Source organism: Seriola lalandi, unplaced genomic scaffold (genome assembly GCF_002814215.2).
Source record: "Seriola lalandi dorsalis isolate HSWRI2012SDOR001 ecotype SW California unplaced genomic scaffold, Sedor1 jcf7180002054606, whole genome shotgun sequence".
NCBI classification, from domain to species: domain Eukaryota; kingdom Metazoa; phylum Chordata; class Actinopteri; order Carangiformes; family Carangidae; genus Seriola; species Seriola lalandi.
Genome location: NW_019525159.1, coordinates 3,431,525 through 3,446,674, shown reverse-complemented (window position 1 = coordinate 3,446,674; position 15,150 = coordinate 3,431,525). Strand labels below are relative to the sequence as shown.

Below are 15,150 nucleotides of genomic sequence, written 5' to 3'. Positions count from 1 at the left end.
ATTTACAGAGGGAGGGTGCGCTACAAAGAGACCAGACTCAGCGGCTGTGCTGACAGTGAGGCAAAGTGTCAGGATGAAGTTCATGAGGAGCAACAGGGTAAAGGGCAGTGTCAGTTCTAAGTTACAGAATAGTAACGTGGCTGTGAACGGGCAGCCAGCTAGCAGAGACACATTAAGAGAAAGGATAGAGCAGAAATCAAAAAACAAAAGGGAAATGCCCTGAGGTGGTTGAATGTAAGTAAAAAGAAACAAAAACAGAATAATAGTAATGAAATGTAAATGGTCAAGAGAGAACAATGGCAAACATGTATTTCCATTCTGTGATAAACAAAGTTTTTCTTTTTCTGATGGTTTGTCTGAGATTATGTGAGACTGCAAATTCCTTGTGAACAACCTGCCCATGAATTGATCGCTAAATAAAACAGAGACAAAAATAGACATGAGAATGAAGAAATTATGTAAACAAAAAAATAATAATGATAACAAAAAAACAATAACTCACATGAATTTCCCAAATCATTCTTGTCTTTTGCCTCAGAGGACTTCTGATATAAGGAACCTTGAAGAGAGGAAGGGATTGTGGGATGGGAGAGAGAGTAGGAGAGGTAGGGTAGGGTGGTGGAGGGAGAGGGGTGATGAAAATCAAATTTAAGCCAACAGAAAAACAAACTCAACAAATGAGACAGCAACAAACTCATGAGTAGGAGTGATGACACAGGGAAGCGATCTTTCTTGATTTTGCCCCTCCTCTCCAGATCTCTGTACAGAGTATAGAGATGGATGAGAAGAGCAGGGGGAACATGGAGGCTCTGTGAGGGAGTGGCGTGATCCATCAACTGGGCTTAGTGCCTCAGCAGCAGCAGGACTGATGCTGGCAGGTGAGGGGAATGGAGGGGGCTGATAAAGTGTGGGCTACAGCAGAGTCAATAGAACCTACAGCCTTGCATCTGTCACCGGAAGGTGGATGGAGAGGGTGGCGCACGGGATAAAAGGAACGATTATGTTAGGGAAGCAAGGAATGGAAAAAAAAAAAAGGATGAAGAACAGAGATTTGGAGGAAAAACTTCCAACACTCCCCAACTGGGGCTGTGGTTGGATTTGTTGTGGCCAGGTAATATGCTGGAGTGATGTGGAAAGCAGGCGACGATGGCAGCCAGGGATAGCGCACTAGTACACATAATATTCAGTCTCCCTGGGACATCCATAAACAACTATACAAACAATGAAGTCCTTATTGGAGAGGGAGAGAGCCACAGGCAGACAAGTGGACCGACAGGAAAATCAATGGCTTGATAAATGGGGCTGGTGTGTACATGTAATCAGGCAACAGGGAGGCTTGGATGGAGCAGGGGGAGGTGACTGTCGGGGTCAGTCTAACTGATGGCCCATTTGAACCCATCCTGTAGAGTTTCTGTTCATCCTGACTGAGTGTACAGTATACTGCAGCAAGGTAAAGGCATGCTTCAGTGGGTGGGCTCCAAAGGAAACCTCGGAGAAAGGCGGACAAGAATTGTTCCTTACTGACAGCACAGAGTCGGGGAGTAAAGGGGACACGTAGAAGAAATCATTGTCGGTGTTTCAGTCATTACTTCTTTGAATATGGCAGACTTCCAACCTCAGGGAAAATATATTGTCATCTGGCAAAACTGATGTCAACGTTTGAATAGCTAAAGGTTCATTTTTAGCATCTACTACCTCTTGGTTATGCTATATAAGTGAGATGATTCTATTTATTTACATTTAAACAAACATTTAAAGCACACAAAAATAAAGAGTAAATCACTTCATGTTCTTGGAAGGCTGAGGTGAACCCTTGAGTCATGATTTTCCAGTCTCTGTTGTTTGATAGCAATAAAGCATTTGCCCTTGCTGGAGTGTGCTCTCCCCTTTCTCTAGATCAATATGTCAAGAAAATGTCATGTCTGAGAGCAGGCTTACCAAAGGCTTGGAAAACAACATCAGAATCAAGGAAGACAGACCATAAGGGATTGCAAAACAGAGATTTAGACAGGTGAGCCTCAGTGAAGTGTGAAAACTATTCTCATATGTTGAGAGTTGGGAAGTTCTGTCTGAACAGGCAAAGTGCAACCTCTCTAGATCAATCTGCAGATACTTAACTTTGTTAAGCCCAACCCCCAAACTCCCTGACTGTCTAAATGTGATAAAAAAGACACAAAGTAAATTATAACACAACTCTTTCCTTTTTGACTCAGGTCAGCAGAGTTTTTACAGCAGGCTGCAAAGGAGCAGCACCAAGAGTTCTGTTTCCAGGTCTGGTCATATCATATTGCTTTGCCAGATCTCTGCGATGGACTGCAATTGAAATGATTTAAATAAATTCAAACAACAGAAAATAAGATCAAGCTGCAACGGAATCCACAGACACGTGTTTGCTCAGATGCCGGCGCTGCACTGGAGGGAGCAGATCAACGGTCCAAGGTGAGTTCAGATTGCACACAACTTCCATTCCCAATCATATTTGCTATAATGTGAGCTTTTAGATAATGGGCCGTTCTCCTAAATGCTAGTGGAAATGGTCATTAGCATTGACATAAGTGGCTTCACCCTCTTAGCTTCCAAAAAAAATCAATCCCTGAAATGATCCTAAATCTATATCATTACGGCTTTATATTCTCTGCAAACTGGCCATCAATCTACCAAGAACTAATGCTTCTGTGATCGGCCGAGTTACAGGGGGCGTGCGGTGGGGAGGGGAAATGTGGGGTGAACACATGTTGTGGCGCAGAGGGAAATTAAATAAGATGAATAGGACAAACACGAGTAGGTCCTCTCATAGATTGCCCTCTGATCTTTATATACACCATAGACATATGACCTTGGCTATAATATCAGCTCATGCATTCCTCTGAATGAAATCAATGTACACTGAAGTCACAGTTTCCTGTCAATCCTCAGTACATACAGACACACAGCATGGTATGTATTTACTTTGGACAGAGACATGCAGATCCTTCAGGCAGCTGCATCTGAAGAAGCATATTGGCAGCCAATGTGATGTCAAACGAAACCTATAGTTCGTCATGTCAGCATATTACTGCAGGTGGCAGTTTACAACCCCATAGTGCAGCAAAAGCTCAGATCAGCTGCGCACAATGACGGCCAGCTGTATCAAATTCTAGACTTCTAGACATCCTATTATATTATTAGTGTCACAATCACCATCTGTAGTGGGTTATACGTACGACGGAGGCAGCTGTGACAATTTGTGAGTCTAACACCTTCAAAGATGTGGAGAGGAATTTTATGGAACTAGACACAGAGTTTAACTCAGTTACTGTGCAGTCTTTCCAGCTTTCTCCTTCTGCTACTCTCTTGTTATTACAGGCACAGGGTCTGTAACAACCAGGAGACAAAGACTGTAGAGTAAGTAGATGAACTTCAGTGTATCAATCACTTTACCCAGTAACTTCTAAACACTGCAATGAACACACGCGCAGACACGTGCACATCAGAGCAACTGCAGCATGATTCTAATCACTGAATGTATTATAAGGGAGTGGGAGCAGGACTGTTGGCCCAACTGAACTGCGTGGCTGTTTTTAACTTGATAGAAGAAAGAGAAACAGAAAACAATTTGCTGCCTCCAGAAAAATATCTGAATTCACCACAGACTGGCTACTGCCCTTTTTTTTTGTTAGCAACAAAACAATAAAACCAAGAGAAAAATTGTGATTTATGAGAGGGAAATGCTGCATACTGGAGATTAAATGTAAAGAGAAAATGTACAAAATGTACAATACTTGCTCACTTTCCAACACATGTAATTGGCAGCTCAGGAAAAGGAGCACGTCTAACCTCGTGCCACTATGTGGCTTCACGTTTCCTCTCATTAGACCTAAAGAATCCAGAGTTTTTAAATTAAGGTAGCAATCACAGCAGCTTGGTAGCTGTGACCCCCCCTTATGTAATTACAATATAATCACTTATTATTATTTTAAATATAACTCCCAAATGCTTAGCTTGTGACAAGGATAATTACTTAGAGCGCTTCCCCATGTGGCCAAGTCTTTTTTTTTTTTTTTTAAATATATACTTATATTTTCAGCAGAGCTGACACAGGAAAAGATGCGCGGTGGTTTCTGCTTTTATGTCACTTTCATCCAACGGCTTTTGTGTATTATGCATGTGCAAATGAAGAAAAACAGATCGAGTGCAGGAGACAGAAAGAAAGGCGTTTTAGCATGTCTTATCGTTTATGTATGAGCGAAGTGAAACAGAGTGAGTGAGAGACAGGGTGAGAGTGTTATGTGGGGATGTGAAACACAGCGTGGTGATGAAAGAGCAGAGTGAAACTCATGGTCAAAGGGTAAAGAAATTTCTTTGGTCGGCAGGTCAGAGAGAGTAGCAGAGGATTAGTCAGGTACTCACTCTGCATGCACAGCCCATCGGTGCAGTTCTTGGACTGGAGTACCATGCCCTCACAGTCCTTTCCACCATTTTTGGGTGCTGGGGCGCTGCATTCTCTCCTCCTCCAGTGGGTGCACTCTGTCCCACAGGTGGACCACTTACTCCACTCTGTCCACAGGCCATCCACTACCACACAACAGACAGGACAGACGAGGGCAGAGTGAATGAAATGGCAAATGAGGAGATGAAGACAAACCAGTGCATGAGTGGGTGAGTGGATACGTGATTGAGACAGCGAGAGATATGTGGGAGAGAGACACACGTAAGGGTGGAGGGCACAAACAGAGCGAAAAATGCAAACACAGAGTTGCATCATATTTTTTTTTTGCATTTTTGCACCTAAACCCTTTCTACCCACTAAGAAGTGGGTGGATTGTAATTTTATACGCCATACCTGGGCAGAGAGGATTACACGCCAGTTTCTGGATGCCTTGCCCTTCACAGATGGCTCCGCCGTTGAGTGGTGCTGGGTTGGTACAGCTGCGGGTGCGTTTCTGGTATCCACGGCCACAGCGACTGTTACACACTGACCACTCTGTCCATGTCGACCATCCACCATTCACTGGAATCAAGGTAATAAAACATGTTGAATTATATATGAGTGCTTTTTATTTTCTCAGCTCTTATTTAGATGGCTTTTATATTGCAAGTTACAAAAACAAGTGCTTTATAAAAGGGCATAAAGCTGATAAAAAAAACATAGATTGGGGTGAAATGAAATACATAAAAATATGATAAGATTTAACTAAATGAAAATGCAGCAAAATGTGCCCATTATAAAAATGTGTGTACACTGTAGAGCTTTTTTTTTTTTGCGTTTTGACCCTGAGATCTCAGGTCGTTACTTTGCCACGCAGCCAGACAGTAAATTCTGGTCAGATTGCTGCATTTTCCATTCACTGATTCCTCCTAATGCCTCTCTTCCTCTCTCATCCATCTCTGTCAGCGACTAAATCCAGTGGAGAGTGACACCAGGGCTTGTGGCTGAGAACAAGTCTGTGGCATTTGAGATGGTGGAGCTGGGCCCCTTGGAGCCTCAGACTTTCAAATATGACATGCTTATGAGTGAAGCCCAAAATATTGGACTCTAGGGGAAGACTGCCAAAACCCCACATTTCTTTACTGTCTGCTTTCTTTCCTCCATGGATTATGGCTCTATCTTTTCTCTCCCTCTATCTCTGTGTCTCTCCCTCTTTTTTTTTTCTCTTTTTGTTGCCAGCTTGTGCTCCTGTTTCCAGTGTCCTTGCAGAGGGTTGGGCTGCAAACCACTGGGCTAAAAACACACTGCCTACCCTTCTCACTCTTTCATCACTAGCAGAGACACAACTCTCCCTTATCCTTTGGGTTTCTCACACTGCTTTGTGGGGATGTGTGTGTTCACATACAGCACAGCTGTGCATAAATCTGCGAGGATCCCATTTTGGAAAAGAGGGATAAAGAAGCAAGGACAGCACAAACAGATGCAATGGCTTGTGTTACTTTCTCTCAAGGATGAGTCGACATCAAAGCAGTTTTTCAACACTAAGTCCTAATAGACCGCGTTAGTGACAGGAAAGCGTTGCAGAGACAGCGACCTTTGTCCCTGAAATCTGCTCTCTTGGATTTACAATTTGTGTTTCTACACCCGCCAATGGCCACATTATTCTCAGTGCTCACTTAAGTGTAACTAAAGTTACAACAAACAAAACAACAAGCCATTTTCTCTTCATACAACCTATGCGGATAGAGTCTGTACGTAGTTTCTTCTGAGTCTTTCTGAAACAAGGGAGGTTGTGATGTCACTCAGTCCCCAAAGGCAGATCAGAAGTATCATGAGGAGTTCTATCAAGGACAGGGTGAACTCAGTCAACTAAACTATCAAACCAGTCGTCACTCCACACAGAAAAGCAGTGTCTCAGGTTCAGAAGAGCATCTGTTTCATGTGTCATTTCTCCTGTCTTGAGTAGCCTCCAGCAGGCAGGCGTTGCTGCGCAATGACAGTCATGTTAGTTGATGTTGGGGAGACAGCGGGTGAGTCTGTGTGAAACCACAGCGGGGGACTCTTTAAGTACGGCTCAGCCACATCAGCACCTTGCTTGCAGTTCAGAAAAATCACAAATCTTCCATTCCTAGCACATCTTCCGGCAGGAACAAAATGAGCGCATGTTACATGCCACGGGAGAGAAAGGGATTTGCTTTATGCAGAGTGACTTTGAAATTTGTTTTATTTTGAGTTGAGCTGACTTCTTATAGGAATTCAACACTTTTCCTCCGCAGCACATTCTGACTCTGCTAATCTCACATGTGGAAGATTAGTGTTTGCAGGTCAAGAGATGTGATAGTAAGATCCTACTGACTGTATCGTTCAGTGTAACATAGTAGTTTACCGTAGACGATAACTGTGGCGGTGGTGCTGCGTCTCTTGGCCACAATGTTCTTGGCCACGCATGTGTAGTTGGCAGTGTCGGAGAGGCGGGCCTGTTTGATGATCAGGTTGTGGTCGATGGTGATATAGAAGTTTCTGTCATCTGCGGGATCAATAACCTCCTCATTCTTTAACCACTCCACCTAAGAAGAAGATGAAGAAGAAGAAGAAGAAGAGGAGGAGGGAGGGAGCACAACATGAAGAAGATGAAACACAGGCAACTCAGAAACAACAGAAAAGTACTGCAAACAGAAGATGTGAGAGTAGATATAAGACATGGTTGACCTCATTAAATTGTAGAAGAATCACAGCAAAGTGTTTAAACAGCTGTAGTTTTTCTTGTCTCCGCCTAACTTCTGAAATAACACTGAGTGCAAGGATTACAGCACAATTGTTTAAGTCTCTGAGGTAATGCTAAAGAAAAAAAAAAGTCAATAGCTATCGCTCTCTTTTTTATTCTCCCCCTAGAACAAAGCACAACAGTCACAGCAGCACTGTCAGACAGCAGAGAAAGAAAACTCTCCGCGATTCGTGAAGCTGAGAGACTCTTTGACCTTTCCTTATGAGCGTCATATCCCTAAATGATGCTGATATTGAACTCTGGGCACTATCACGGAGCAGGGGACCATTTCGAACCTTTATTTGGCTGTAAATCACCAAGATCCTTTTTCCTCTTCAAGCGGCGTAAAAGGTTTGGCATCACAAAAAGAATCGCACGTGCTGCCTCACACTTCTGCGGCCACTTTGATTCAAAAATATTTCCCGGTTCTCTGGTTTTCTTCAAAGAAGCTGTCCAGTCATGAGGAGGCCTGGCAAACAGCTAACTTCCTGTGTATTGTGATATCCCACGAGGAGATAAGAGATAAGACACCAAGGAGCACAGTACAGGCAAAAGATAAGCAGGATGTTTATAAAGGGTCTTTCTCATGAGAGATAAAGTATCTTTAAAAAAAAAAAAGAAAAAAAAGTGGGGCAATAACCTGATATGAGTCCCGACAAGACAAAACAGTCTGTGTTGTCCTTGGAGTTTTTGAAGAAACAACACAGAAACAGCACGTAGTGGTGCAGAGATGTACGACACACTGGCCATTGTTAGAACTTTCTCAGAAGAGAGGACGGGCTGATTGTGACATGCACTGGGTTATATGCATCACCAGCTTCACTAGTGTCTGCGTTAGCTTGACATGGCAGATATCAAAAGATGCCATCAGCGTCACACCTCAGCGAGGTTTGCCTGCTCTCTTATCCAGTGGGAACGCACAGAAGAGGCTGAGAAGAATATTTTCAATGCTTCACTTCACAATTATTTCACACTTAACCTCTTCAGACCTGTGTTTACTTCAAATCAATGCACTGCAACGCTTACATCGCAGCACCTCATAAGCACCTCACCAACTGGATGCTAAGTTAATATCAGAAGAGCCCCCTGCAAGCATGATGTATATTCACTGCTTATTTGGCGCTTATGAGTGTTTTTCTCCATAAACATGTATCAGCCGAATCAATCTCATAGAGCCAGGAAGGATGAGAATCCCTCGCCAGTCGTCTAACTAGCTGAAATGAAACCTCTCTCTCACACGAGCACAATGCAGTAAAGTGCCGCATGACAAAAGTTTCGATGTATAGGAGATGCGTTACATATATTATATATCTAATTTATGACTAGATGTTTTGATGAAAGTTGCTTTATTATTACACAAGTCCGTGAAAGCTGCAGTGTGAAGACAGAAGAAACAAAAGATCTCATCTGTGTTAGCGGCGGATGTGTTGGAATTACTGACATTCAGGCCGCGAGGGAGGTCGCTGTGAGAACATCAGACAAAAATGACAATATTCTTTGTCATTTCATTGGCAAGGTCAATTCTCAGGTGTCAGCCTTTCCATTTTTTTTGTAACTAAAACCCACATAAGTAAAAAAAACACATTCAGTTTAAGACTATAGAGCATTTTTCATTGGTTACCCCTGGAATTTATAGCTGAGCGTGTTTATATGTGACGGCTGTGTGTGATTAGGTATTTCAGGCCCTTCCTTTTAAATTGGCTTCTGTTTTAATCGTATAACAACTCATCTGTTTTGACATCTGTCGAGGTGACAGTAAGACATCTGTCAGGAGTTTGAGGACTGGAGCACTGGAAGAATTTAGTAGCAAATTCACTAACCTGTCGCTTCTGGTGATAGAAAAGACAATTTCATTAAGTTCCTCTTATTGTATTCTGTACATATACAAATACGGTAAATAACAGCTACAGGCTAAAGTGATTATACAGCATGGATCAATGTATTTGCTGAATAATAGTTTCATAGGTTTTCTGTGTGTATTCTTACAATATAAGCATCGATCTTTAAAACTGCATTAAACTAACAAATATGACAAACATGACCAGAGCGCACGACCCCTGTGTTTAGAGAACAAAGATTTGACAGTGATCTGACTACCAATTTGTGTCTTCTTTGTTCCCGTTTGTCATGCTGGAAAATGAAGGAACACAAGTCCAATAAAACAAATAAAGATGATGCAAAGAAGAGAAACAATGGTTTTGTTGACATGATAAATATTTTGTCTTTTAGTGCTCACAGCAGTGGGTGTACAGAGCACGGGGCATTGTGAAGTGAAAGGTCTGATCTTAGAACAGAGACTGACAGTTGATACAAAAAGGTGGTTATCCAATTTTGCACCAATCACAGAGGCAGCCTCTCCAACCGTGCTGCATTCAGATGTCAAGAGCACTTTCTAAATGAGAAGGTAATTAAAAATTGAACAAAAGAACTTTTCAGCGCAGATGGAGGGGTGGGAGGGAGACAGAGTGACGAGGGATAGAAAGTGGTAGAAACTCATGTCAGAAGTGGGAACGTGTGTGTGTATGTGTGTGAGTGTGTGTTTGTGTGTGTGCATACAGAGAGCGCAGAAGTGAGCAACAGTTCACCCATCATTTATGCTGTACCGACTATAATTAGGACTCATTAATAAAACCAGAGATGAAAAGGTAAGCCAATGTCTATACTACACTTGCGAAAAAGATTTCCAATGATTAAAATTCAGCAGAAAACGACATCTCATACAGCACTTTCTCTCATGCCAACAGATTCTTACTTGCGCACACACACACACACACACACACACACACACACACACACACACACACAGCTCGTTAGTGTCTGATTGGCAGTGAAACATCCGGAGAGGTAATTGGCACATTTCTTGTCATTAACGAAGGGAAATTGCCACATGTCAGCTGTCATAGAGAGAGGGAGTCTTCCTGTCTGGTCGAGACAGCCGAGTGACGGAGAGGAAGACAACGTTGAGACAGGCACCAAAACTTAGAGGGGAAGAGGACAGCGACAAAGAGAGAGACAGGTAGACACAAGACGGGAAGGAGAAGACAGATGAGTGAGGAGGAAAGCAGGTGCACGCGCATCACTGAGAGGCAAAGACGGTCCAGACAGAATAAAAAATGGGGGTGGAAAGTGACTTTGTGTGGAAGAGGTGAAGACTCTGAAACGCTGAAGCGAGGAGTAAACAAAGAAGAAAGAGATCCAACTGCGAAGAGACAGCTCTGGAAAATTTCACAGACCAGGATGTACTGGAATGGATTTTATTGAGCAAAATAAGAAAGACAGGTTAGAAGAAGAGATATGGGGAGGTGCTGCACAATGTGGAGGAGGGACATGAATGATAGGGATGGATCAGTGACATGTGTGTGAATGCGTGTTGTAGGCGTAGCTGCAGCAGGCGTGCGTACATCACAGACGTACAGAGACCTTGCGCACGCAGGACTCATTAAGCCGGTCCAACAGACGGAAGGAGTTCAGAAGCAGCTCGTCAGTGTCGTGTCTTCAGCTGCAGCTTCTCCGTGGCGTTGCCTTTCACACACACTGAAACTGGATCCCATTTTAGAGACTGGTCCCTCTGAACTCTGCATTTCTAGACCGGATATCACGTAATGGCTCAACAAGGCTCGTTTCATTTTAAGAGGATTCTCCAGATGTGAAGAAAGGCAGCTGCTTGTACTCGTAATGAATTTCATGCATTTTCAGCTGATCCTTGTCAAGTTGTAAAGTTGAGAAATTCCATATGACCACAATGTATCAACCAGGTATTTGTTGGTAAACATAGCACTACACTATACAGTATATTTACCATTAAAGTTCTCATGAAACAGTATCATTACTTCTTTACTGTGATGTAATTCCTCTTGAAAGGGGATACTTTATTGTTTGGACCTTTTTATTTAAATCTGACATACTGTATTGCTTACATTATAAAGTTAATATGGCAAACTGTTGCCTACACATCCAGAAGATCAATATCAATATTCAATTGGAGTCATGCTTGTGTCCACCTGACTAATGTAAGTCCAATATTTACTGTATTATTAAAGCTCTGTTTTTGGTCTCCACCACCTACATGTGATTATTAAAAATACACCTATTTCTTTTTATTTTCCAGTTTTATATCACAGCTCTATATGTCTGATATCACATCTGGAACTTTAAACTGGATCAGGGCATGAAGTCAAAGCAGACATGTAGCCCTCAGGTCTTTTGGAGGACCCCACCCTGGTGGTCTATGTCCTTTAAAGAATCAAAAACTAGGATGCAGCTTCAGTGTCCTTCAACTGTCACTTTTTCCTCCCACTAGCAAACACAACCGGCTGCAGACCAGGCCATAGCAGCGTGGACGTGGGAGCAACCACTGAGTGGGATGTTTCTGTGCGCTGCCACGGTGTTCCAGCACAACACTAATTAGCCCAATATACAGAACACACTGTATACAATCCACTCACTTGTTAAGAACCAGTGCAAGGCAAAACCATTCATTACTCATCGCTGTTGTGTCAAAAATAGAACGTACAGCAGTATGGGGGTGGAAAGGGGTGTGAAAAGAACATGGAGGGAAAAAAAAAAATGTTCCACAGCAATGTGCGCGACTCCTCTACAGAGAAGTCATTATGAGCTCTCCTGCTTCTCCATGTGAAGTCTAACTATGTATCCAAAGTAATTTATTCATTTCCCTTATTTCACAGCATATATCCGCTCCAAGCTTGAATGACACACCTGGAGAATGAGCCACAAAAGGTTACAAACTGATTATTCAATCATTCACTACGAGACAACAAGCCATATGCTCTGCATCTGCCTGCATGACAAGTATGGAAATGTGAGCTGTATAAATATTAACAAGCTGAAATGCACAAAGGTGTGATTTGAGATGCGATTTGAAAAATGTTTGTATGTGTGTATATGCCGGTGCTAAGCTGTGTGTATGTGTGTATGTGTGTGTGTGTGTGTGTGTGTGTGTGTGTGTGTGTGTGTGTGTGTGTGTGTGTGTTTGTGAGGGTGTATGCGGAGGAGCTGGAATGGGAAGGGTTTCGGGAGAACAAGGTTAGGTAACAGAGGTGGAGTTGGAGTGGTTACTGCTGTAGGTGTCCATACAGAAGACGGATCGCTGAGACTGGAGCCAGGAGTAATGACCTCCTCCAGCTCTGCCCTGCCTGTAGCTCCGCACAGTCTGCTGAAGGAGAGCAGCCATTTCTTAAACTAGCTCCAAGGACAGCCAAACACTTCACTTCTGTAACACAGCTCTTTCTGTTTTCTCTCACACTCTTCATACGCCTCTTAAGATATGATTCCCACGATCACTCACTCGCCATTACAAGTGACATAAAGTTTGGGGGAGGTTATGTTTTCCTCACTCTCTCTTTTGTCTGTTTGTTGGCAAGGTATCTAAAAAAAAAAATGATTTGTTCATAATTTGGTGTATAAACCATCCTTGGTCCAAGAAACAGCTGATTATATTTTTGATGGGATTTATTCATTATACTGCGCATTTTGTTTTTTAAGCCAAAATGTTTTGATACATCCGTGTGTGGGTGGACAAGTCTGAATTTACAAGTTGACTGCAGAGAAGCATGGCACACACATGCTATTTTATGTGAAATATTAAATAATAAACTAGAATAAGCCATTGTTAAGGCTTTGCAAGATGGAGAACTGAGTGATACACACTGTGCACGCATGCCTTGCTCTCCCGAGAGTCTCCCCTGGCCTTTAGAAAAGCTTAGATGATAACTCCACCAAGTAGGAGGGTTTTTGTGCTGTGATAGAGGTCACAACTCTCTCGGTATACAATACAACCCTCAGCAGAAAGGATAAAAATGCTGGAACTGATTCACAAGCTCAGTGCAATCGGCTCAAAAACCATTTCAAAGTGATAAAGATACAGTTTACCCCGAAATGAGAACTCTCTCATTTATGTCTCATTCCCCGTGTTAAATGAAACTACCACTTGGCACACAGCAATTCACCTTCCCGATGATTCAAGTTTGCTTAGAGAGATGTGATTTTTTATTATTTTATGCCCGATTTGGAACTGTAAACAAGTAAGATATGTTGCGAGAAAACTGGGATGGCAGGTGAAGCAGAAGTTTAAAACTCTGGTTGCATCCTTCTAGAGCCTCAAGCAGTGCTTCTGTCTCCGTCCTATAATAAATAATTGTATTTTTTTTTTTTTACATATTTTTTGGTTTGCTTTTGCATGAAAATGTTATTAAGAACCGATTCATTTGAGGTAACAGGAGAAAGGGAAGTGTCTTAGCACAGAAGACAGCACACATGTTGGGCTATTAGAGTAAATCACAGCCTTTGCACAGGAGAACTGCGGTGATTGACAGGTGAGTGCCTGAAGGGCAATCTTTGGTTGGTTGCCAGAGGGATTTGGTCTGGCCTCCTGACACCTTCTTTCCCATGGGTAACCTTAATGAAAACGCACTTCCTGTTTCACTGGGCACTGAAGTGTTGTAACTCCTGACATCCCCGGCCCCGCTCATAAATACGCCGCGCACCGTTTTTCACTGGGAGGAAGCACTCAGCTACTTCTTGACAAGGTGACCTGACGAGCTGCTGTGCCTTTACTTCGCCTATTAAGTGGAACTGGGCCTAAAATCAACAGCAATCACTGACATTTACATGGTGTGATGTGTGGAAAAGACGGACGCTAGATCTCCATAACGTGCCACGGTCGGGATATTTGAGCTATATTAGATTTTATAGCATAACATTCAGTGTTGAGAGTCATTATCACTATACATTTAGTCAATAACAAAAAATGGAGGAAGCGTAATTTGAGCTTATTAATTAAATCTACTCACAGAACTACATATGAAACTCTTGAATTTGGCTCCAGCTGTCTGAATTCATCTTAGTTTCCTCACTTCTCCGGATGAGGGAGTGTGAAGCAAAGATCTTTTTGTTTCCTGGCTTTCTTCTCAGTAAAGCCAGTGTACTTAATCACGGCAGCAGGGCCCCTTCCCCGCAGAGCATCAATGACTCGTTACCCATGATAACACGGCAGGACCCTGGCTGACTGAGGAGATGCCTGAATTAAAATCCTGCTTCCATGGAAACAGGCTCAGCAGCTCACGGTGCTGCATCACCTCTGAACTCTTGTATTTCTCTCAAGGCTGTGACAAGTGCTCTGAAGTGGAGCTGGAGATAGGGGGGGGGGCATGGCAGAAGAAAAGAGAAAAGAACAATAAAGCTGCATTCTTTCACAAAGGAGATTTAAGTCCATTTTATGAGCCTGCCACATATTCTTGAGTATGAAAAGAGGCCACTGTTACCTCTGTGGAGGCCCTTTAGATGTTGATGAAAGAGTGTCATGGAGTTATTCAAAGAGAAGGATCTGCGTTGAGCTGATGGAAACTCCTCTATCCCCATCTTTACATTTATTAATCTATCTATGGGCAGCACTCACCAAGTAAGCCCACACAACACAGACACAGTGCACAGAGCCTTTCCTGCCAAATCACTTCTTCTCCCTTCTTTCCCAGAATAGCCTCAACAGTTACATGTTCCATCTGCTCTTGATTACGTATATATCAAGTATTCATGACCCATGGAGACGTGTAACAATGACTTTGAGGAAGCTTGGTGATTGTCTGATGTATCTAGACCATACAAGACGTCCAGATGACTGAATCCTTGTGCTATTTCAGAAACCTCACCCGCAGAGTTTCAGGCCAAAGTTCCATTGGTAATGGTCGAAAGGAGAGCCAAAATAAATGCCTGCTGCCTGTTTTCTTTGTGTGTGTGTGTGTGTGTGTGTGTGTGTGTGTGTGTGTGTGTGTGTGTGTGTGTGTGTGTCTGTGTGTGTCTCTGTGTGTTTGTTTGTGTGTTCCACAACTTGGGGACTATCTGCGCGTAAGAAAAATCAATGTGTCAACTGAGAATAACTGAAGGGCTAGGAAACCTCGGATTGAACCTCCAAATATGAAAACCTCTGATGGACACTGTTTCATATGCTTTCTTATGAAAACCT

General features: G+C 42.8%; 1 protein-coding gene across 2 annotated transcripts in view; it reads right to left on the bottom strand.

Moving 5' to 3' along the window:
- unc5cb (unc-5 netrin receptor Cb) overlaps positions 1-15,150 on the bottom strand; it is a 111,905-nt gene that overhangs the window by 17,218 nt on the left and 79,537 nt on the right. The window contains exons 5-8 of one of the 2 annotated variants that reach the window (XM_023419541.2): positions 6,795-6,975; positions 4,823-4,990; positions 4,390-4,554; positions 503-559 (exon numbers count right to left, since the gene is read on the bottom strand). In XM_023419541.2, the coding sequence (XP_023275309.1) occupies positions 503-559; positions 4,390-4,554; positions 4,823-4,990; positions 6,795-6,975 (571 nt within the window). The remainder of the gene's footprint in view (positions 1-502; positions 560-4,389; positions 4,555-4,822; positions 4,991-6,794; positions 6,976-15,150) is intronic. The other variant, XM_023419542.2, reaches the window with a different exon arrangement.